Source organism: Lolium perenne, chromosome 2 (genome assembly GCF_019359855.2).
Source record: "Lolium perenne isolate Kyuss_39 chromosome 2, Kyuss_2.0, whole genome shotgun sequence".
Classification (NCBI taxonomy): domain Eukaryota; kingdom Viridiplantae; phylum Streptophyta; class Magnoliopsida; order Poales; family Poaceae; genus Lolium; species Lolium perenne.
In genome coordinates this window covers 48,331,201-48,355,247 of record NC_067245.2, presented here as the reverse complement: position 1 = coordinate 48,355,247, position 24,047 = coordinate 48,331,201, and the positions used below count along the sequence as shown (strand labels likewise).

General features: G+C 40.0%; 1 protein-coding gene and 3 long non-coding RNA genes across 8 annotated transcripts; 3 read left to right on the top strand and 1 right to left on the bottom strand.

The window, feature by feature from the left end:
• Positions 1-1,627: 1,627 nt before the first annotated feature.
• LOC127329919 (uncharacterized) lies at positions 1,628-3,555 on the top strand. Its single transcript, XR_007869053.2, has 3 exons — positions 1,628-2,387; positions 2,749-2,916; positions 3,517-3,555. It is a non-coding gene; the product is annotated as an uncharacterized lncRNA (long non-coding RNA).
• A 142-nt stretch (positions 3,556-3,697) lies between these two features.
• Positions 3,698-10,800, top strand: LOC127332046 (uncharacterized). 5 transcript variants are annotated; one of them, XR_011751581.1, is made up of 11 exons: positions 3,698-3,762; positions 3,875-3,933; positions 4,154-4,247; positions 4,694-4,721; positions 4,969-5,116; positions 5,443-5,587; positions 5,729-5,808; positions 6,283-6,435; positions 6,604-6,657; positions 6,760-7,578; positions 9,558-10,800. It is a non-coding gene; the product is annotated as an uncharacterized lncRNA (long non-coding RNA). The 5 variants fall into 5 exon arrangements; XR_011751580.1 differs by having other exon boundaries at positions 5,443-5,808; positions 9,558-9,609; positions 9,683-10,800; XR_007870171.1 differs by having other exon boundaries at positions 3,875-3,929; positions 5,443-5,808.
• On the bottom strand, positions 9,461-11,308 carry LOC127332047 (uncharacterized). Its single transcript, XR_007870177.2, has 2 exons — positions 10,745-11,308; positions 9,461-10,095 (listed from the first exon to the last, which is right to left on the bottom strand). It is a non-coding gene; the product is annotated as an uncharacterized lncRNA (long non-coding RNA).
• Positions 11,309-20,736: 9,428 nt separating this feature from the next.
• On the top strand, positions 20,737-21,990 carry LOC127328422 (protein FAR1-RELATED SEQUENCE 5-like). Its single transcript, XM_071825329.1, has one exon. It carries the CDS (start codon positions 20,737-20,739, stop codon positions 21,988-21,990), a length of 1,254 nt encoding a protein of 417 aa, XP_071681430.1.
• Positions 21,991-24,047: the final 2,057 nt, after the last annotated feature.

Here is a 24,047-nt window from a genome sequence, read left to right as displayed (position 1 = left end):
GGAAACTGTAGATGTGGGGGCTCCGTCGGTTCCAGACCAGGAATACTTATAGAAGTTGTTTACTGGACTGGACCTGAAGAGACAGCCCAGTAACAAAAAAAGACTAGATAAAAAAGGAGTTTAATTACTGGGCCACGATGGGCCAAACACAGTGCGAACCCCGCAAAAAAGAATGAAATAAGAGGAATAAGTTGCGATTATTATTTGACAAACACAAGGTTCTCACTCACATTCCAACCCCGGATGGATATGTCGACATCTAAAAGTCATTACACTTCCACAAAAACTAGAAGAATAACTAGTCAATTAATTTAAAAAAGAAGAAAAACATAAAATGATTGATTAAAAAAAAATTGTCTACACTACATCTTATCGGTCGCATCTCATCTCCTCTTCACAGCAAATCGGACATTCATAAACATGGAAAAGGATCAGAAAATAAGCATTTCTTCAATGGAGTCAGTATCATCTGCATTCAAAAAAAAAGACAGCCAACTCATATCATGCAAAAAATAAATAAAAATTTAATTGCAAAAATATGAACAAAACAGATAAGAAAAAATGAAGATATGACAAAAAGGACTATGTGATATTCACCATTAACAAGCTTGTTTTGCTCGTGCATCCAGGGATAGTAACCTGGTGTCTGAAAAAAAAGAAGTACAGTCAATTGTGTGCAAAAACAAACCACAAAACAAAATGATATGGGAAAAAAAGCCATATAAAAACTAGATTTAAGAAATACAAACCTGGTGGTCAAATGGGATTCCCTGTATCATGAAATGCATGGCAAAAAAAAGAAAAATAAATACTGATCAATAGATTGATCAATAAAAAAGATTAAAAAATTCAGGAAAAAAGATAAATCAAAAATGTGAAAAAACGTACATGCTTCCTAAGGATTTCTTTTGTTTCCAGTGGCATCTTCTCATTGAAAGGATGAGCAACCATATAGTAAGTAAGACTTTCGCGCAATGGTTTTGCATGGACAATAAAGAATACATATATTAAATAAACATTTTAACAAATATATTTCATTCATCGGTAACAAAAAAGAAATGAAAAAGGAAATGAAAAAACACATATGATAAGTAATTAACAAAAAAAAGAGAAAAACATACTGGTTCAAAACAGAGTTTGTTTCCTCCCTTCTGATTTCTTATTAATTCCATGATGAACACACCACTGTCACAACTGAAAAAATACATAAAAAAGAAAGGATAAAAAGTTACAGTAGAACTTGTATGACATTAGGATACATAAAAGAAAAGGAAACAAAAGCCCTCGTAACGACACAAACAAAAATGGCCTGACACCTTCTTAAAAACAACATAATTTGAGAACACTGAAAAAAACAAAAACCTATAAAAAAGGGAAAAGCTATACAGAATCATAACTTGCACCACCACCCCTCCCCCACCCATTGGTAACTATATAATGAATGACCTGGTAACATACTATCAAAACCAATGGTAACTACATAACAATACCCCTGATAACTTTTAATCAAAAAATACAAACATATATAAAACAAACAAAAAACTGCAAAGGTTCAAGATTGCTTATTTCTCCTATAAAAGCTCCAAGACTACCCGGCCAGCCAGGGCACCCAAGAGGGGCAAATCAATCTGGTTCGTCCATTTCCACCACACAGTAAAATCTGATACCCGCTTTTGACTGCAACCGTTGGATGTGGTCATTTTTTTCTCACCTGTTAGCATTCTGAGAGAGTCCATGACACGTGGGACCAACTGCTTGCGGGACCGACGGTGTGAGACAGCCAGGCGCTCTCGTTCGCGTGAACTTCCCAAGCGCGCGAGGGGAAGGGGTGAAAACCTAGATCGGCCGGCACTCCCCAATCGCATGCCTCCTCTGCTCCTCGTCCAATCCCCAACTCCTCCTCTCCTCCCCAATCGCCGCCACCCCTCCTCCTTCCCCAATCTGCGCCGTTTTCTCCCCCTGTCTAGCGGGAGCAGCGCTCGAGTGATGGAGGCGGCTGCACGCGGCAGCGGCGGGGCGGCGACGGCTGGACGCGGCAGCGGTCATGCCATGGGCGGCCGGATGCTTCAGAGGAGGGAGCACGGCCCATGAGGTGAAGAGGGGGCGGGGTGGACTGCGCCTCCACTTCAACCTTCCTCTTCTGCGCACTGGAGAAGCATGGCCAGGAGGTAGCCGCCGCCGCCTCGTGCCTCACATCAGGAGGACCTCACATAAGGAGGCAGCGCGGGTGCGGGCGCCACCGTTGCATAGAGCGCCAGGAGGCCACGGTCGCCACCAGTCACGGACGTCGACGTGCAAAGAGTGACAGGCCGTGGCCACCAAGTTCTTCTTCCTCTCCTGGCATCCACAGGCATCCCCGAGCCAGCCTGATCGCCAGCAACCTCTTGGTGAGCCACGCCTCGATCTCGTTCGCCATCTCTTCGTTTCTGCGTCAGTAGCGACTCCACAACGTGTGCAGCGACCTACTGCTGCCCATGGCCCAGATCTGCGTCGTGGGGAGTGTTTCATAGACGTGTGCGTGTAACCACCCGACACATCTAGCTGGTTGCCAACAATCGATCCACCTGTTGGTGTGCCTGTTTCAGTCAGCTATTCACGGTAGCATAATGATCCGGCAGCTAGGCTGCCTGTTTTAGCTACCTCACCGTACAAATCGATCAAGCAGCTTGCCTGTTTGTTTAAGCTAGCTAATTTTGACGACTTGTAATGTCTGAACCACGCCCTATTTACATTGTCCTTTATTTGCAGAGAATGGTTTTGTGATCTTTGGGATTAATTAAAGAGAATGCTAAAGCGTATAGAAGAGTGGTACCTGTAATCATGGGATGTTGTTGTTTAAGCTTGCTTGAATGTTCATGGCCCTGGGTTGAGAAGCAGCGCTCGTCGTGGCGAGCAGGCTGATTGCAAGAGGCCAAGGTGGGCTTCTAAAAAATCCCAATTCCAATACATTGTTTGTTAAACGTTTGAATGCTCATCGACCATTTAGTTAGTGGAGACATTCATGAATTATCTCTTTGTTTGTTGGTTTAGTTCTTGAATTCATGGGGAAATTAGAACAAAGTACAGGGGACCTGCCCATTTAGATGCGGTGCAGTGGCGGTGTCATTTAGATGCTTTCGGATTTGGTGGCAGGATCATAGAAGGGAGATATTTTCAAATTTGTTTCTAAGATTATAAGTGTTTCGAGTGTTGGACACTCAATTTTCCAGAACTTTAGTCATTCGTATGACATGAGCTCACGGGAAACTGTGCTTGTAATATGGTTTCACATTAACAATGTTTTAATGCCCACTGCTGTAGGTTTAGTTTTGTCTTCATAAGTTAGTAATTTTTACTTTACTACAGCTTGGTAATAACTCTATTTTGTAATGGCCTCCTTAGCAGTGGTTCAGTAACTAATTGTTGTGACAAATGTTGTCTATAGACTAAATGCTACAGCTTGGTAATAACTCTATTTTGTAATGGCCTCCTTAGCATGGTTCAGTAACTAATTGTTGTAACAAATATTGTCTATAGACTAAATGGGGAGCCCCCAGGGTCGCGCAGCCTCCGCCTTTCCCCCTATTCTAATTTCCTATTTCGCACAGCCATGAAGGTGGATTGCCCAGCCATGGCTGTGAGAGAGAAAACCATAGCCATCTCCTTTTCACCTCTGATTGTGTAATAATAGTCTTTTGCAATCTCTGTGGATTTGGCAGTGGCCCGTTTCGATTTCATGTAGGGTGATGCCGCATACCTTCAGCTGCTCTCAAGTTCCCAAATGTAAGTTCTCCTGTGAGGTGATGTCCGCCCTCCTCCCTTATCATTCTTCACATCATTGTGTCAGCAAAGTTTGATTTCATCATTCTAGGTAAACAAATTTGATTTCATATAGGTGAACTTGAGGGCTGGAATGGGGAGAAGCGGGAGGAGGTCTGGCATGACAGCATGTAGGTAAACAAATTTGATTTCATCATTCTACACATCACTAATTATGTCAGCACACTTCACTCACCGATGCTGCAACACCATGATTACCCTCCTCCCTTTTATTCATTCACCATGAATGCAGATGCATTTCCTAATTACCATTGGTTTTTTTTAGTTGCTTGAATAAGATCTTCATTACCTGATCTTATTTTTGTCTCTAAAAGGTGTGATTTTCTGGCTGTAGATGGGTGACACATTTTGTGCAAATCGGACTTATGGACAAATTTAACTGCAGCAACCGGCAAATGATGCAGCATGAGGGTGATTGTCTTTTTAGCGTAAGTATTTTATCATATCTCTATCAATGATCTCCTCACATACATATCATGCACTATACAGTTCTATACTTTTTTCTACAGAAGTCAGACTATTTGTTCTTCTTGGTGTATACATTTTGACTACATGAACTGAGCTTCTGATACAGTTTGCCATTTAGGTTGAACAATCCATACTTTGTTGCTCAATTTGGGCTTGATATTATGTAGGTCTTAAATTATTTCTTAGTATGTATTGTTTTTGCTTGAATATTTATCTGCGTTGAACATTGCTTTTGGCAAACTGATAATATGTTGTTAATTATTAAAGCACCCAAAGTTCTAATGTACCACGATTTTGCAAGTTAGTAATATTGCATTTTTATGACATTTTAACAAACAAATTTGCATATGTATATTGGATCTATCTTGCTATAAATTGATGTTATTTCTTAACACAATCTGTTCAGATCTGAGGAAGAGAAGGAAGGCCCCAAGGTGAGTAATTTTTCATCTCTTACTGCTCTATTAATAAGAGACTTGCACGTCACGAAAAGAACAAGAAAATATGGGTTTTATGATGCATGGTTAGGAATATTTTGAGTTAGTTTATGTTCACGAAAAGAACACTAAAAGAGACGAACTAATTTGAGTTAGTTTATGTACATTTTGCAGGCTGATATTTTTGTCAGTATGTAACTCCTGAAATTGATTTAGGCTGTGTTTGGTTTTGGTTAATTTATAGAGGAATCAAAAAGGAAGAAGGCAGAGGAATAAGAGAACAAGGCGACTCTGGGTCGGCTCTCGTGGTGGCACTGGATGAAGGAGATAATGGGGCCGTTGTTGGGTGGAGGAGGGGGGCTTGGTGTGTTGCCTAGAGCGCAGATGATGGGGTATAATTTTTCCTCCCACTGGGACATGATGAAAATTTTCTTATAACATGTTCAGCCTTTCTGATTATCTATCTGCAATGCATTTTCTCCAATGATTCGGAATATCAGTCTTCATATTCATTCCTTCGATAGAGTTACGTGCCTTTGTTGTGTTGTGCATGTCGATGGCAGTGTTTTGGGCTGAAATATGTGCTCATGTTTGCTAAAGTTGTCCATGCACAAACATTCAACTTTCAAATATGCATTTCTCTGCTATTGTGCAATGGAGTAGGACTTTCCTGTAATTTTAGTTTTCATTCCCTGAAGCCTAGCCTTTTGAAATGCAGGTTATAGGTTGAGGCCACGGAAAGCAAGCACACCAGAAAACGTCCCAAGCAATTCGGTTAAATGTGAAGGATACAGGATCAGGTTATGATGTATTCTGCAACTTATGTTTCTGTTAGCAAAATGGGCAACATCCAGCGCTTCTTGGTAAGATAACATCTCGCCGTAAAAAAAGTGTCATGTGTGTCCCTGTTTTGTCTGAAATTTGGTGGCAGCGGTTCTAGCAGTTAGGATATTGTTAGGGATTTGTTGCAACTTACATCTTTGCTTTCTATCTCATATTTTTAGCTAGCCGGTGATTATCTCAAACTTACATGATAATATGTTGAGGTTCAGGAATCAATACATGGGCAAGAAAAATTCTGAAGGTGATGCTGATTATTTTATTCCAGTACGTGAAAGAGTAGTAATTCCTGCAAATCTGTAGCATGCATCAGATAGCTTTGTAAATTCCCTAGATTGAAGTAAGGTTAGTGCATAGTTCTGAAATTTCTGGTCCTCATCTACCATCCATTTTTGTGTGCTTGGGGCGTCGCTGGGTGGAGGCTTGTGCAATTTATATTTTATGTTACTACTTTTAGGATTTGCAGGCTGGCTGTTGGGTGGACCGGAGTAGAATCCTTTTAGATAGCGTGGAGGGTCCTTTTTCTATTTCAGAGAGAGTGCACGTTTTTTGGTCTTTTCATATTATTTGTTGTGGTTATTAGAGGGAGGTTTTGTTAAATTACATCGATGCTAAACCAGTGGCTTGTCTGTGTATTAATTCATGTTATTTAGGCTGAAAAAGTTTGCCTAGATACGACAAAGATGTTTTACTTAGCCTTTTGAAATATTTAATGCAGGGTAATTATTCTGATTGAAATAGATTTCTGTGCAAATAGCGAATGCGCAATTGATATTATGTGTACTTGAAAGTCATAAGGATTACAGTGGTGAAGGAGTTGACACCATCGAATGCGTCTGTTACTATCCAAGCCATGCATATGGAAAGCCCGGTATGTTTTAGGCTCTTCTTTTCTATGCAACATTTGTGGTGGCCATTTCTCATGCTTGAACTTGCAAAGACATAGGAACCAGCTCTTGTTCATGTTCTCTAGATCCAGTTTGTTATCCAGCTCGTTAAAATTGTTGATGTTGATGATGATTTGGTTCTTTTTTTGTAGCTTTGACATGGATTTGAGCAAAGAGATGTGTCACATGAAGGTGATTCGGAGGAGGTAGGAGACCACCATCTTCAAAAAAGCCATTCTTACTCCATGGAATTTTTTTGTACGACATTATTTCTATGGAGTGTGACACTCACACAACACTGGATCCAGGTACACTAGCAGCTACAGCTGGTTCCAATCCCTCCCCTGATGTGGTGCTATGGGAGCAAGAAAAAGAGGAGACTCAAGAGTTACCTATAGTTGCTAATTTCTAAAATAATCAGGCACAATTGAGCAACCTATGAACCGTCTTCAGTGTTAGATAAGTCACTTGATCTTCAAAATTGGTGGCTTGATGTAGGTTCCGTTTCCCAATTTGAATAAATAACCATGGTGGTTCAATGATCTCAGAAAGCCACTATATATAATGTACTTATCAGTTGCCCACCTTGATTCTCTCTCTTTGTTGTGTATGTACATTTGTTTATCAATTGCCTGTTGTTTTGTTGATTGCTTTGCAGCCTTGATTTTGTTGGTTCAGATAGAAAAGTATGAGTAGGTGAACATGGAGGTATACGATCGGTTTCTCCACTACTATTTGTATTTTGGTTCTTCCTAAAAATAATCCCTTCCCGGCTAATTTATACACATGTGTTCTTGTTTTTAAAAGGTAAGTTAATAAATCATTGGGAGTTATTTGTTGATGTCTATTTACAGTACTAAGTTTTAGTTAACAAATACATTGTATTTGATGAGGAAAACATGCTTTCTTTTTCCCTGTACTTCTTTTATTTCGATGAAAACACTCCTTTTTATTCCCCCGCCCCTGTTTATATACTTTTGCTTGTTGCTTTTTTCTGTACTTATTTTATTTATACTGACTTAAAGTGTATCCTTGCCTTATTTTTCTTCAGGAAAAGGACATAGATGCTCTATCTTCAGGAAAAGGACATGGATGATCTAGAAGATATGCACCCTCAAGGAGAATAGGTCGGGTAATTGTGTTTTGCATGTGAATTCTCTTGTTCTTTGTTTTTCATGGGGGTTAGTTATTCTGTTTTGACATCTGTTGGGTTGAAGCTTGTGCTTTTACACTAGGAAGCGCGGTTAACTTTTCTTTCTAAACGAGGAATGGTGCTTTAATTAAATATGAATGCAAACATTCGGATACATACACTGTTTCTATTATAATGTCTCCTAGATATGCATACTGCCTATAGAGTTTCGTTTATAGTTTAACTTTTTATGAGTGATTGATGTCTGAATTTGGATATCTCCTTATATGTGTATTCTGTATTTTGGCACATTGCTTACCCTTGAACTGTGTTGTGATATATTGTGCACAAAAGAGCAACCTTAAAACAATATTTGGGGATAGCCTGCTACTGTATTATGGAATATTGGTTAAATAGACAGTAGACGGTACTTTAAAATTCTATAAGCCTAAAATTCAAATATGTAGCATACTTATCTTCCTGAAACAATAGCAGAGACAAATGAAACAGTATTCCGTTCGTTAATAATCAATTGGACAAACAGTATACTAAATTTTACATTTGCACGACTACTGGACAAACAGTTCTGACCTAGATTGACTACCAAATGCCGCGCAGACTCGAGAAATTGAGACAGTGGTGCAAGGCGCCTGACTGTCTTCTCTGTTATGTTTTCTATTCAGTTCTACAGTAGGATACTGTCCAGTTTTTCCAAGTTCAAGGCTACAATATTGTTTGGTGTGCTCTCCGTGGCGTCTCTGCTATATGGTAATAAAACAGATTTATAGGAGTTGATTCTCACGTGAGAGCAACCAATAGAGTATTTGAGTGTTTCTCTAAAATATACCTTCTGAGTTCATTTAAGATGTTCCTGTGAAATAGAGTACTTTGTTCTATGCTTTTATGTTGTTTGACATATTTTTTAATTTGTCATGTTCATGGTTTTTAAGACGTCTGCTTTAGGACACTTAGCTGATGAGGCGCCCCTCACAGCGCCTTCCAAATTTGTCCGCTTTCGGCGCTTAGGCTCCAGAGTGTGGGGTAGAACATTTTAGGACCCCTTACTGCCTTTAAAAAGCATGGTCATATTTTAGAAATATTAGAGCTCAGTTAGAATAAGGTATGAATAGCTTGATGAAATTTATCCGCGATTGGTGAATAGGTCTAATGGTTTTTAGCTATGCCTACAAATCTTGAATGCATGATTGAAATAATTTTTTTGAATAGCTTAGGTATCCAAATAGTAAGACAATACTGTAGTTGGCTGATGCAAAGCTACATAGCGAAAAAGACTGCTTAGTTGATTGATTACATCGCCGCAATTTTTCTGTTGATCTAACCAATGAATGGACATGCTTGATATCCCTAAAAAAATTAACAAAAACTAAACTGCCATTTAGTGGAAGGCCTTCTTTGTCGCGGCGGGCGAGCGCATTCTGTGTCACTCCACCAGTCCACCTGTATGTTCTCTGTTCATTTTTTTTAGCAATCTGTAGAGCATTCAATAGAACTGTCAGAAGAGTGCCAGTTTAGTATATGTTGATTTCTGGGCCATCATATTACAACGTTAATTCAGCTGTGAATTTATAATGGAATGAGACACTTTGAAAAGGTGGGTGTGGCCTTCGACACGGCGTGCGAGCGCCTTCTCTTGATGTCATTTTGGTGGGGGTTTTGATAAGTCTGCTCAACGTCGTATATATTCTTGTTATGGTGCTAGATCCTTGGCATATACATCAGTTTTATGTCTTGCTTGCGTTGTATATATTTTGGTCTGGTGCTAGATCTTTGGCCGTGAGGTCCTATTGATCTGTTAGTTCTAGGAAATAAATGAATACAAATGTGTGGATTTTATCTATTCACGTGGTGTTTTCAGATTTGAGCTTGCAACTGAATCTAAAGATTGCTTTTGTGGATGGGTAAAACAGAAAGTCTGAAACTACATAATATAAGTATCGATGCCACTGTTTGCAGGTTCGGTGTGCCTTGGGTTGAATCTCGGTTGATTTTTATGCAGAAGATTGTGGTGAGATTGAGATTGGTATCCCCTTTTGTCCATGATGGTGCTTTTGCTGAATGTGCTTCCAACCTGTGTGCAGGTCAAGCTGGTACCTCTCCCTCCCCATGTAGAAGCAGCCTGTGAGCTCCAATGTCACAACTTGAAAGACAGGAATAATAGTTCAGAACTTCAGATAAAAGATGGGCACAATAATTATATGTATAAAACATGGCAACCATAATTCTATGGAGGAAAGTTGGCAATAAGGATGTGTTGACTTCAGGAGTTTAAGATGATATCTACGGCCAAAATTACATGAATTATGAATCAGTGTAATTAGATAGAACAAAAATTATACCCCTCTTGTTTAAAATGTGTCAAAACATGATGTTTCTCCTCTTGTTTCTTTTTGATGCAATCCAAATGCCTTAGGTGAAGTACCAGTTATGCAGCAACCCTAACAAGTGAGAATCTCTATGCCATTTCATTTGTTCCCTTTTTACTGATATGCTTCTTAATCTTTTTGATGCAGTTAATTCCATGTGGAAGGCATTGTACTCATCATTAGCTCCCATGCGTTCCACTGCAGACATTATTTCTTCAGTCCTAGAGTGCATCAGACCAGATGGACTTCGTTCCAGTGCACAGTTTTGAGCTTGACAACATTTAGGCATTGATTTCGTTTGGAACAGTATGGTGTGCAGAATGGCGGGAGGAAAGGTTGGCCCAGCGGGAGCAGGTTGCAGTTGTGGCCGCCTGGGCGGGAGGAGAAGCTGGCCCAGCAGCGATCGACTCCTTCAGGTGGACACATGGGCGCAGTTGCGGCAGCCCGAGATGGAGAAGAAGATGCACCAGCCTCCTTGAGGCGGATGCAAGCTTGGGCAGCAGGAGGCCGCTGGCGCGAGGTGCGGGGGACGAGCTCGAGCGGGAGGGCAGCGGGAAGGCCGGTGGCGCTAGGGCAGCAGGAGTAGTAATAAAATAATAAAGGCGACCGAACTAAGATTTGTTACATCGATCAGCATGTATTTCTTGTTTTGGTCTCTGGGATTTTCGGTGATATGTATGCTGCTCAGTTGTACCCCTTCTTCTTTGAATTCAGCTTTGTTGATTATTATTGCTTTTCTTTTTTCAGAATATTGATATAGTGATATTATTTTCATACCAAGCACAAAGATGCTGGTACAACGACTGATATTTGATTTCTGATCATTTCATGAAGGTCTTCATATTTTTTATTGGCTGGCAGTTGGTTAAAGCTGAAACATGCCATTTGCGTTCATATTCTGCGAATTAGTCATTTTGTGGAACTGAATCTGCTCCATATGATTACGAAACCATCTACTACGTTTAGCAATTGTTTTGTTTCTCTTGTTCCTTTTCCAATTGAAACAAAATATGTCATAATATGCCCTGCTACAATCGCTATAAGAAATCATAGATTCTACATCTATTGATCAGTTAAGTGTGACATTGCATAAATAATCGTGTGATTAACCTTAGATTTTTTTGTGTTAGAACGAAGTCAATAGAGAGCAATGTTAGGCGCTAAAACTAAATACTTATTTGACTTTTTTCTCATCGTAGATTATGTTGTGAGGAGCAGATCTTGGCAGTCGATGAAAAAGTTTGATTATATTTTTTTGTTGGGATGAATTGACTCGGAAGGAAAATCAAGCTCTTTGACATTTGTTGTTGTGAGAGTAAAGCCTATGCATTTACCAGTGAATTTGTACATATATTGTTTACTGATCTTTCTATATATGTATTTTTCTAATGTATATATAAAATCTTGAACCAAACCTTTTGTCTTGAAGTATATGTATTTTTCTAATGTATATATAAAATCTTGAACCAAACCTTTTGTCTTGAAGTAGATACATTTTTCTTGGGATTAGTAATTGTCCTTTTATCTTTTTTTCTATTGTACTACCTCTTCTCTTCTGCTACAGTAACAATAATTTGGTGAGGAGATTATACAAAAGCATTGAAAAAATAATACGAAATCGTACAAAATTGTGAATGTAAAAATAATATGAAATCGTACTAAAACAGTTAATTTCCAGACTAATTCTTAATATTAAAATAAGCTAAAACGTATAATTTTAATTCTGACTTGACTTTGCCTTTTGCGCGATAGCGCAACGGGTCATCTAGTGAGAGAAAGTCAGAAGGAGAAGATGCACGTGTGGCCATCCACGTCAAGCTAATCCACGCGGCACAACCCAGAGAGTACTCCGTAAAAAAAACATCATTTGGCCGCCTCTAAAGAGCCACCGCAAACTATGCCTGGCTATGTGTTGGGCCAAGCCGGGACGAGAAAAGCCTAACGGTGGAAAATCAGGTTAACTTTAGTTCTTATAAAGGATTTAATCCTTTTCCTCTCAATAGCATATTGAGGAAGAATATACATTCTCGCGATTTGTATCCAAAGACTAATGGAAATTGCATCCAAAATACAAATTGGATTATGAGTACAGAGTCGCGAAGCATAATTTTGCATTGGATTTTAAGTATTCCAATTTTTAAAATATGAGTAAAGGATATATGGCTGAAGATACAAAAAAGTTTATTTCCAATCGTAACTAAATCTTCTTTTGTTAAAAAAGGAATAAGGAAGCCAAATAGCTAAAAAACGATAGTTTTGGTTTACTAGAACCATCAGCATATTGTTCATTTAGGCAATTTGACAAACAATGAATGTTGCTGCAGGATCTGTAGTGTGATTTTCAGATGGACCAAATGCTCAGACAGTGACTTGCTGTAGACCAATATATCATCGAAGAAAACCAAAATCCATTTTCTAAGATGATCTTTGAAGATTGTGTTCATGATGGGTCGAGGATGAAGGGCGGCGGTTCGTTTCGGCATGAACGCAGTGATGACGAGGCCCGCGGCTCCAGCTTTGGTGGCAACAACAATGGAGGAGGTCGTTTCTTCCGAGCGGCGTGTCTATGTCGATGTGGAAATGGTGCACCAGTTTGCCGAGGCTGGCGTACCCTTGCCCTGGCCTGATGTGCACCTCCCTCATGGGTGGCATCTCAACCAAGCGTGGGTGCGCGTTCTGGCGATCATCGTGTGCGGCCCTGCTCACCTCCGGGAGATCCTGCACGGTCGCACCTTCCTGTCGCGAGATCTACATCACAATCGGGCCTACATCATGGAATCACCGCTGTCGACACGGTGGTTTGAGGCCGAGCACGGCGCTCAATGACAGAGCATTGAGGGTCACTTCGAGAGCCTCGACGATCGCGCCGTCGACTACGAGGCGCCACCAACACCGTCATCTGAGCCACCACCGGTGCCCGTGAAGGAGGAGGAGGACGTACCACCAATGGAGAGTAGAAATGGCGGCATGCGTGCCATTACCTCTTGTTTAGTTTTCATTTTTTATGCGAATTGTGGACTTTGGACCCACTTTTAGGTCCCCTATATGTAAATTATGTCTATTATTTTTTTATGACACACCATTTTTTAAGGTTCGCGGTCATTAGAGCCACATACGGACCGATGCCTTTTTCCTATCAGCGGGCCACCATAACGAACTAAAACGTGCCGATCTTGTGTCTGAAATGCGATGGCCTATTAAAAGTGGCCTTTCATGGAGAACAAGGAAAGCCTTGGCTGCAAAGGACAATGCCCACCACCAAGAATTGCTTATTGGGATGGATGGAGCAATTGCTATCTGTGGGTGGCAAAGAAATTTTGATTAAGTCGGTTGCTCAAGCTGTACCTACCTTTTCTATGTCATGCTTCAAGTTGCCCAGGGGCTTATGTGAGCATATTAACCAGATGTTGAGGAATTTCTGGTGGGGCAGTAAAGAAGCACTAGTATACATAACAGAAAAAACAAACAGCACAAAAAAAAAATCCATAAAAAACATATAGAACATGTGAAAACAGATATAGGAAACTTGTGACATACTCTTTGTCAGAAGAACATACACTCCTGTAAATTGTTTGCATGCCATCAACTTTGATCAATGAGTGCTTGTACGATAAATTGAATCCCATTTTAAAATTCTTAATTGCAACCTCGACGTGCTCAGACACAAGATTGAATTTTGTGTTAGGGTATAACACTTCTTCAAACAACTTTAACCTAAAGTTGATAAGAAGAAGGTAGTAGAACCCAGATGTCATCAACGGAACATGCACCTACGATAAAAAAAAGGCATAACAAGGAAAGGACAATAATAAGTGTGAGAAGATAAAATACAACATCTGATAGATAAAAAGTTTCAAAAGCTGCTGAAAAAGAATAAGGCAAAATAAAAAGAGGGTTATAAAGCCATTATTTCAGAACACATATAAAAGTTTATAAAAAACATACCAGATCCATTGAATCGAGCTTAAAACCAATCATTTCATGTGATATGAGTCTAGACAGGGTTCCAGGGTTCTCATAAGGTTTTGCAAACAGAGCCTACATATTGATAATGAAAACATCAATACAGGTTTATCAAAAAAAAGTCCAACCTATATGTATCACAAGCATATATATATATATATAGAGAGAGAGAGATGAAAAAGAAAAGAAGCTTACAGATTCATCAAAAGGGATGAAATATCGTTTCCAATGGTCTTCAGGTAAAAGTTTCAGTGAACGCTTCTCAGTATCCTCAACAATGACAGCTTTCCCCAACATGTTGATAACGTATTTGTTCACATTACCATACACTTGCATACTAAGAGCAAAAACACGGTGCTCGGCCCAAGTACTACCCATTCGCACAATATTGACACTGCCAAAAAAGAAACAACGAAACACAAAAACAAAATAAAGACAGTGAACACAAACACATAAAAAAAGGATGGACAGTATAAAAAACAAGTACTGCCGATAAAAAAATGATCAATGGGAGATCAACTTACGTCTTTGCTTTTGCAGTTTTGGGGACTCTGAGCACAATGTCCTTGAAAACATCTTGTTCAACCAGTGTAGAATTGAACTCTGATATGACCTTGTTTGGGCTGATCTCTGTAACATTGAATGCTTGATTTTCATAACTTGGAAACTGCGTCGAACGTAGCTTCGATTCGTGCTCAACCTCTGCTTGAAGTGTTGTTCTTAATAACTCCCTGTCAAACTCACTTTCATCCCATGAATACGAGGTCTCAGGAGCTTGAACATGTCTGTGCGATATGGTACAGTTGATGGGAGATATAAAGGATGTCTCTCCATCATTAAAACGAGTTTCCTTTGTATTATCTATACCAGCAGGATCAATGCTCTGAACTGCAGCTTCTTCTTTAATTCCAAACATCCTTGGCCTCTTTATCAAGCAAGCAGATTCAGAACCAAAATCATTGCTTGAAATCATTGCATTTCTTTTGTTGGAGGATAATATTTCATTGCAAGAGTACCCTGCGCCATTGGGTCTCCTGAAACTGCTGACACTGTCCAAATCGACAGAGAAGTGAACTTTTTCAAACAACAACTGTGACTGCAATTCCCTTGCATCCATAAGTTTCCTCTCTTCTGCAGCTTGATCTATAACATACTGAAGCATGTCAACTCCTGGTGATGCAGAATCATAAAACTGAGTGAAGTCAGGCTTGGGCGGGATCATCTGCTCCAACAACTCAAAGTTACAGGTGAGTTCACCTAGACTGCTTGGGCTACAAAGAGTTTGCATAGCAGAAACAATGGAGCCGATATCAGGAAACTGACCATCCTTCATAGCTTCTTTATTCAATCTCTCAAGCGTATCATCGTCAGGAACTGGTAACAAGCACCCATCATTGCAGACATGTTCTATTTCACAGTCCACATCAGACATAGTCAGAGGATCAGAAAATTTTAATGATGTTGCTTGCCCAAGAATACACATAGTGTCCGACTGAACTAATGGACTTTGGCAAACAATAGAACCATGCGAAGGTACTTTGAAACACACAGGTCCACTCTGACATTTATGCTTCTCATCAGTATTCAACAAGGATGAACTAACTGAAGTCATCCTAAGAAAACTCATGACATTCTTGACAATTACTGGTTGTATGGAGTCTATTATGTCTTTCTGCATTTTGCTTATTAACAAAGCGACTTGTGCCTTAACCTTTATGAACAAAACAAAAATAAAAACAAAAGACACATTAATAAAAAAAATGCAACTAGTATAAAAAAGAACTATTGAACAACAGACTTAGAAAAAGTGTATTTATCAACCCTTTGACCAGTTATGTATCAACCGATCGATCAGTTATTTATCAAATGTAGATAGGTGAATTTATCAACCCAGTAGCCTACCCTGGCAAAAATAAAGTGTATTTATCAACCACCTGAGCAGGTATGTATCAACCCCACGATCAGTTATTTATCAAATGTAAAAGGGTAGACTTATCAACCCAGTAGCCTGCCTGTGAAAAAAAGTGTATTTAAGAACCACCTGCCCAGTTATGTATCAAACGCCATATAAGTTATTTATCAAGTGTAATAACGTCAATTTATCAACCCTGTCGCCTGCCTGTGAAAAAAGTGTATTTATCAACCCCCTGACCAGTTATGTATCAATCCCACGAAAAGTTATTTATCAAATGTAAAAACGTGAAATTATCAACCCAGTCGCGTACCAAAACTGTAAAAAAACGTGAACATGTCAACTCCCTCCCAGAAAAACACCATCCTCCCAAAAAAAACCCCCCCCCCCCCCCCCCCCCCCCGACCAGGGTAGAATTCTTCAAAAGCAGTTGGTGCTATCACAGAATTATAATTATCTTAGAAAGCATACATACCTCTTCATGCGACTCCAAAGGTGTTGTTGACAAGACAAATTGTAGAAGGTCTTCATATGAATTACTCTCAATGGTTTGACCTTCATTAATTAAATTTCCAAAAGGGGTCCTTGCAACATCTTTCGTCTGAATGAATAAGAGAAGAAAAACAACAATGTTTGAAGGATAATTGTGTGAGAAAAATGAAATTTGTACGAAATAAACTAAGTCTGGAAAAAGGAAAACATACAGGCAAGCTACCGAATATTGCTTTGTCTTTGCAAACACAATCTAGCATCTCGATTTCCGAAACCAAAGAAGAAGACCATATTGATATTCGAGGAACATTGCACTTCAAATGTGGCAGAATCACCTCAGTGTCAAGAAACTCAAAGTACACAGCCTATGACAACACAAAAGCAGAAAAGATGTTAAAATACAGACCCCTTTTGGAGAATTCTACCCAGGTATGAACATTACGTACCATTAAGCAAAACAGGTTCCCTCCTAAGACCGAAGTTGTACCTCCATTATAAGCTTCGATGGAAGAAACGAGCTTTTGGAGTACAGCACTTGAGAAGTCGAACGAAGATATCACAGAAGGATTCTCCACGATGTGTAAGTAATCAGGACTCACAGCGTCATGGCTAGAAGGACAGAGAAAAGCGGTCATGGCATACAAAGTGAAAACAATTTTGAAAGTGTCTCCATCCAATTCCCTTGTCAAAATTTTATCCAGCTCGGAAATGGTAGGGTAATGTCCTTTGCAATTGGTCAAATCACCAATAGCTGCCCTTAAATGAGGATCGACTTTCCTACCAATCAGCAAACCTCCGATGGGTGTGCCGAGAACTTTGTTGATACAATAGGCACTGAATTTGACAGGAGGACCATTAGGTAGAGAGAGCAACCTAGTCTGCGAATCGAAGTTAGCTACCAGGTAAGCGATGAGACTCCTAGGAAGGTAATCACAGGTCACATAGAGCAGTTGCTCAAGACCAATATCAGCAACAAGCTTTTTCTGAGTAGCTGTCAACCGTCTAGTCGCTCCAAGAAACTTAGGAAGCGAGAGCTTGGTCCTAAAGCCCTGATAATTGCAAATTACATGATTAAAAAAATAAATAATCGAATAGTCGGTACATGTTGATGAACAGCAAGTATGTAGTCTTAACATACCAAAAAAGTAGGTCACAACAACTATTAACAATGTAATGTGAACATGTAGTATTCGATGTTGTGTGCTTTATTTTTCTATAAAAGAGGAACAAGCACACACAAAATTAAAAAAAAGAAATGAAAAGCATATACCCAGTAAATAGTGAACAATCCGTAAAAGATATTCTTCAATACAAAACCAGTACTACCCCAGTGAGACAAAGAGACAGTACACTTCATGTCGACACCTTCTACGCACAGATAAAACGCCGTATAATGAACACAAACAATCCATCAAATGACAGCACTTTCACACTACCTTGTACACATGGCATCGAATAGTCGTTACAGGTTGATGAACATCAACTATGATCTAGGCACACAAAAATTTAATAAATGATCAACCAGAAAAGCAAAACATATATAATTTAAGACATACACAAAACAGATAAACACAAAAGAAAAAAAGAGACAAACACAACAAAATCATGTTATACCGTTGCTGCATCATTCCCATCCATGGCTTGCAGATGGAAGAAAAAATATAAGAAGAAGGATTGCTAGTTTGAAAGATTAATCTCCATACCCTGCAAAAACAAAGAAGTTGGTGTACCTTGATTAACACAATTGATATTTCAGTCATTCGAATAAAAGAAATGCTGAGAGAAGAAGAGCAATATGAACAGAAAAACAAACAAAAATCCTGGAGGAAAACAAAAAATCATCCAGGAAAAAGGTACAGGGGAGTATAGACGAATCATCATAAGATAAGCGGAACAAAAAATCATTGGATCTGCAAAAGATGAAAAAGCCAAAGAAAAAGAGGTACGAAAACCAGCGATCGTACGAGCTGGAAGAAACGTATAGGTATGAAGAAATTGAAAAGGAAACAAAGGGCAGGACAAAAAAAAACAGATCTGAAAACACGACCTAGATGGATCTGCCCATGGTTTCTCCTCCGTACACGCCTAGCGCCTTCTTGGAGGAAAATATACGAGATTGATGGAGAATGGTCGGGAGAGGAAAGAGAATGAAAGAGGAAAGGGGACAGCTCGAACTCCAGACAAAACGAGACCGTCGGGTTAGGTAGGATCTACCTATTGACAAAAAACCCCTCGAAAAAATAAAGTATAAAAAATACCCACGGAACAGGTGGACATGTACACACACAAGGATAGAAATGAAAGATAGAGGAAGATAAGAAACAAGGTCACGTACACAATAATCAAAACCTCATCAGTAAAAACCGAAAAAAAAGAAGGAGATAAACTCCTTCTTCCCCAGGATCTGATCGGGGACAGATCCATCTCCTCCGCCACCAACCATCGCCACCATCTCTCTCCTCAACCAAACAAAAAAGCTTCCGCCTGGTGCACATCAAAAAGCAATGGAGCAAGTGGACCAGACGGACGAAATCTGAGAATCATCCTTTTTCTTAAACCCAGCCACGAAAGAACTTCTACCCCCCACGGTCAAAAATACAAATTTCACGAAGAACTTCTAGAGAGAGAGATTTAGGGAGCTCAGGTTATAGACAAAATCATCCAAGTGGTTTACGGGATGAGTCCTTGATCTGAGATAGGAAATTCACCCACCAGCATACGGTATAAAAAGGAAAGGTTAGTACTTAATTCAACTAGCACATGCATTTTTCATCTAGAAAACCTAGAAAATCATATGTACAATACCTTCATTTACCATAATAGAAAATATAGAAAAGGTTCAGCATAGTAGAATATTAAATGGGAAAAAACATACAATTTACATCACATAGAGAAACTTACAGAACATTGATCACTTTACACAGCTCAAAGAGAAAAAAAAATAAAAAAAGAGACAGAATTAAGAAAAACTCTGTTAACATCCTCCTGTGTACTAAAAGTTACACAGCACACGTAGAACAAAAATGGTAACACTGTGTATCATCTGTCCATAATTCTTTGTCCATAGCTCCACAGACTCTTATTGACTTGCACACAAAAAAGTTAAATCCTCCATTATCTGAAAAAGGCAGATATGAAAAAAAAATTGATTTAAACTCATATACATAAACATGTGACTATGACTAACAAATGTAAAACAGAAAGAGTAACTCTGATACAACAATAATTTCTTTTGCAGATGGATACAACAAAAGCGAATGAGTCGGGAAAAACACAACAGGAGGATGGAACAACCGCTGCAGAAAGTATATTTGGATCTATGACAGGGAAGACACCGATACAAAGGTCTTGGGAGGATGGTAGATAAATTTGCACAGGTAATGAACCTCTGCAGACTATAGAGATGGGATTTGTTCATATCCTCAAAAAAGAAAAACTAATAAAAGTCTTTGTTACACATTACAGGCATTTCTTCAGAGAAGGAAAGAGAGAGCTGAGCTCGAAAGCTTGGCAGAGCTACAAGCAGTTGAAGAAAGTTTTTACATGCACAAGCAAAACTCGGAAGCGGAAGGACATACGTCATCAAACATCACAAGGGCGAGCAAACAAAAATGCAAGGACTTCGATTTAAATGAGGTAACATGTCAAATTGCTTCACGTAACATAATTTACAAACAAAAATAAAGTAAAAACATTGAGTTTATTTGGGAGACATTAACAAAACACCATAGCTGATACCCCAAAAACCATGATGCATCTATGTGAAAACCAGGTGCTCAAATTCGAGAACGAAGACAACGAAGGATATGCTGATAGCAACATCCCAGAATTGCATGCAGATGGTGCATCATTTGCTGGTGAGAATGCATGCCCAGCTGACAATGCTGATTATTCAAATGGTGATGAGCATGGGAACAAAGAAGATGAAAAATATGAAGAAACTCTTGAGTCGGTGCTTTGAATCCAGAGGAACCGATTTTGAAGAGCTTGAAATGGACAGAATGTTTGCAAACAAGAAGTATCCAACAATGCAAGAGATATCAGAGGCATCTACTCCCACAGTTGGGATGGAATTCGATTCAAAAGATGATGCATTCTTCTTCTTTGCAGTGTACGCAAGAAGGGTTGGATTTGCAATAAAAAGGACACCTCCTACGAGTCTAGAAAAACCAATGAAATAACAAGACAGACATTCGCATGCAACAGATGTCGTGACGATACATACGTTGACAGTGCACTCAGACAGAGACGGACTTCCAGGATTGTGCAGACAAAATGCAAAGTCAGAATGTTTGTGAAGGAATACAGAGGAAAGTGGTCAATAAGTAACGTAAGACTAGAACATAACCACAACCTAGCTCCGTCAGAGTGGATAGTAAGGTTCATGAAGTGTCACAGGTCAATGTCTGCATCAGACAAGACTCTAATCCACATCCTACAAGAAACAAGAGTTCCACCCAGGAACATAATGAAAATATTCAGGAAAATAAGGGGAAGCTTCAGGGCAGTTCCATTTGATACAAAAAACCTAGAGAACGAGCTAGCAAAAGAAAGAAAGAAAATTAAGAACAGGGACATTGAAGAGTTGTTGCTACTATTCAAGGAAGCACGTGAAAAGATGCCTGGATTCAGACATTCACTTGATGTTGACAGCGATAATAGAGTGAAAAGTATATTTTGGACAGACCAAATAGGGAGGGCAAACTACTCAAAGTTTGGTCAATTTGTATCATTTGATACAACATTTTCAACCAACCAGTATGGGATGCCATTTGCTCCAATATTAGGGGTTGATAACTATGGCAAAACAGTCGTGTTTGGAGTAGGACTGCTGGAGGATGAGAGAGCAGACACTTTCAAGTGGCTGTTTGAGGAATTCCTGTCTGCTATGGACAACAAGCACCCAGAAACTATAATAACAGACCAAGACGTTGCAATGAGGATTGCAATATCTAAAGCATTACCTTACGCAGTGCACCGTTTATGCAACTTTCACATCAGCAAGAACCTGGATGACAAGTTGTCCCTATTCTTCGCAGTAAGAGGGACTCTAAAGGAAGAACTAAGAGCGGTTATAAGGAACTCATTTACTCCAGAGGAATTCGAAAATAGCTGGCATGATCTACTGGAGCGTCACAATGCTTTGGGAGAGCCACACATGGACAGGATATATGACATCAGAGCTCAGTGGGTCCCAGCATATTTCAAAGAGAGATTCTTCCCATTCACTTCATCGACGGGGAGAAGTGAGAGCACAAACTCCTTATTCAAACACTATGTAAAAAGGAAGGACTCGATTGCAACATTCTTCAAGGAGTATATCATAATACAAGAAAAAAAACAGTCCGACCTAGATCGCCTAAGAGAGAAAAGTGAGTTCAAGGAGTCTGTGAATTGGGGATTCAATCCTCTTGAAAGGGAAGCAATGAAAATCTACACAGACCCAATATACGACAAGTTTGCTGAAGAGCTAAGGAAGGGTACTGCTTACAACGTTGAAGTTGTGGAAGAGAAGAGATTGTACAGAGTTATTAGGGTGGCAAACTATAGAAATGCAGAGTTCCCCAGATTAATATATGTGGTTACTGTTTCCTCTGATGACGATGTGTACAAATGCTCGTGCTCTAAGATGGCTCGTGATGACCCACAAGTATAGGGGATCGCAACAGTCTTCGAGGGAAGTAAAACCCAATTTATTGATTCGACACAAGGGGAGACAAAGAACACTTGGAAGCCTTAACAACGGAGTTGTCAATTCAGTTGCACCTGGAAACAGACTTGCTCGCAAGGGTTTATCAGTAGTAACAGGTTTATAGCAGTAGCAGTAGTGAAATAACGATAGCGAGTAACGAGAGACAGCGGTAGTGATTTTAGTAAACATCGAGATTAAAATACGCGTAGGCACGGGGACGGATGACGGGCGTTGCATGGATGAGAGAAACTCATGTAACAATCATAGCAGGGCATTTGCAGATAATAATAAAACGGTGTCCAAGTACAAAGCAATCAATAGGCATGTGTTCCATATATAGTCGTGCGTGCTCGCAATGAGAAACTTGCACAACATCTTTTGTCCTACCAGCCGGTGGCAGCCGGGCCTCAAGGGAAACTACTGGATATTAAGGTACTCCTTTTAATAGAGTACCGGAGCAAAGCATTAACACTCCGTGAACACATGTGATCCTCACATCGCTACCATTCCCTCCGGTTGTCCCGATTTCTGTCACTTCGGGGCCATCGGTTCCGGACAGCGACATGTGTATACAACTTATAGGTAAGACCATAAACAATGAATATCATGATGAAACAATAACATGTTCAGATCTGAGATCATGGCACTCGGGCCCTAGTGACAAGCATTAAGCATAACAAGTTGCAACAATATCATCAAAGTACCAACTACGGACACTAGGCACTATGCCCTAACAATCTTATGCTATTACATGACCAATCTCATCCAATCCCTACCATCCCCTTCGGCCTACAGCGGGGGAATTACTCACACATGGATGGGGGAAACATGGCTGGTTGATGTAGAGGCGTTGGCGGTGATGGCGGCGATGATCTCCTCCAATTCCCCGTCCCGGCGGAGTGCTAGAACGGAGACTTCTGGCTCCCGCGACGGAGTTTCGCGATGTGGCGGCGTTCTGGAGTGTTTCTGGCGACTTCGACTTCTCCCCGTGCGTTTTTAGGTCGAGGCCGATAAATAGTCCGAAGGAGGGCGTCGGAGGCCGGCCGAGGGGGCCACACCACAGGGCCGCGCGGGCCCCCCCTGGGCCGCGCCGCCCTATGGTGTGTGGCCCTCGGGCCTCCACCTCAATTGTCCTTCTGGCTCCGCTAGTTTCCTGGGAAAATAGTGCCTTCTGCATAAATTCCGAGGTTTTTCCCGAAAGTTGGATTTCTGCACAAAAACGAGACACCAGAGCAGTTCTGCTGAAAACAGCGTTAGTCTGTGTTAGTTGCATCCAAAACACACAAATTAGAGGCAAAACAATAGCAAAAGTGTTCGGGAAAGTAGTTACGTTTTGGACGTATCAACTCCCCCCAAGCTTAGCTTATTGCTTGTCCTCAAGCAATTCAGTTAACAACTGAGCGATAAAAGAACTTTCACGAACACATTTGCTCATATGATGTATATATTCTCATGCTATGGCTAATACTCGAGCAGTTCATAATGAGATATATGCAAATAAGATCATCTAACAGCTATGTCAATCATGGAAAGGTACCAACAATTAATAAGAAGCATCATGAATCATGTATATAAGCAAGATTGCAATGTTCATAAGAGAGTATGATAAAGTGGTATCTCGCTTGCCTGTATTTGGTTGGCAAAACATAAATGCCCGGGCACCTCTGGAGTTCATAGAAAGACTAGAAGTAGTGATTGTCAAAAGATAAATGCATCAAAGTTATACCACAATCAATCATATTTTGAGACAAGCATATTATACTAAGAATGACAGTTGTGCTCTCAAGATAGTGCTCAAAGAAATAATGGAGACACAACATAAAAGTAAAAGATTGACCCTTCGCAGAGGGAAGCAGGGATTAACATGCGCTAGAGCTTTTCATTTTTATAAAGGCAGGAGTAAAATTATTTTGAGAGGGGTTTGTTGTTGTCAACGAATGGCAATGGGTACACTAACTACCTCGCCAACCGGACTTTCAAGAGCGGCTCCCATGAATTATTGCATATTTATTTGGCACTCC

What these genes read in the sequence shown, in the direction of transcription:
- LOC127328422 (XM_071825329.1), top strand. Translation starts at nt 20,737, where the DNA reads ATGTCTGCATCAGACAAGACTCTAATCCACATCCTACAAGAAACAAGA.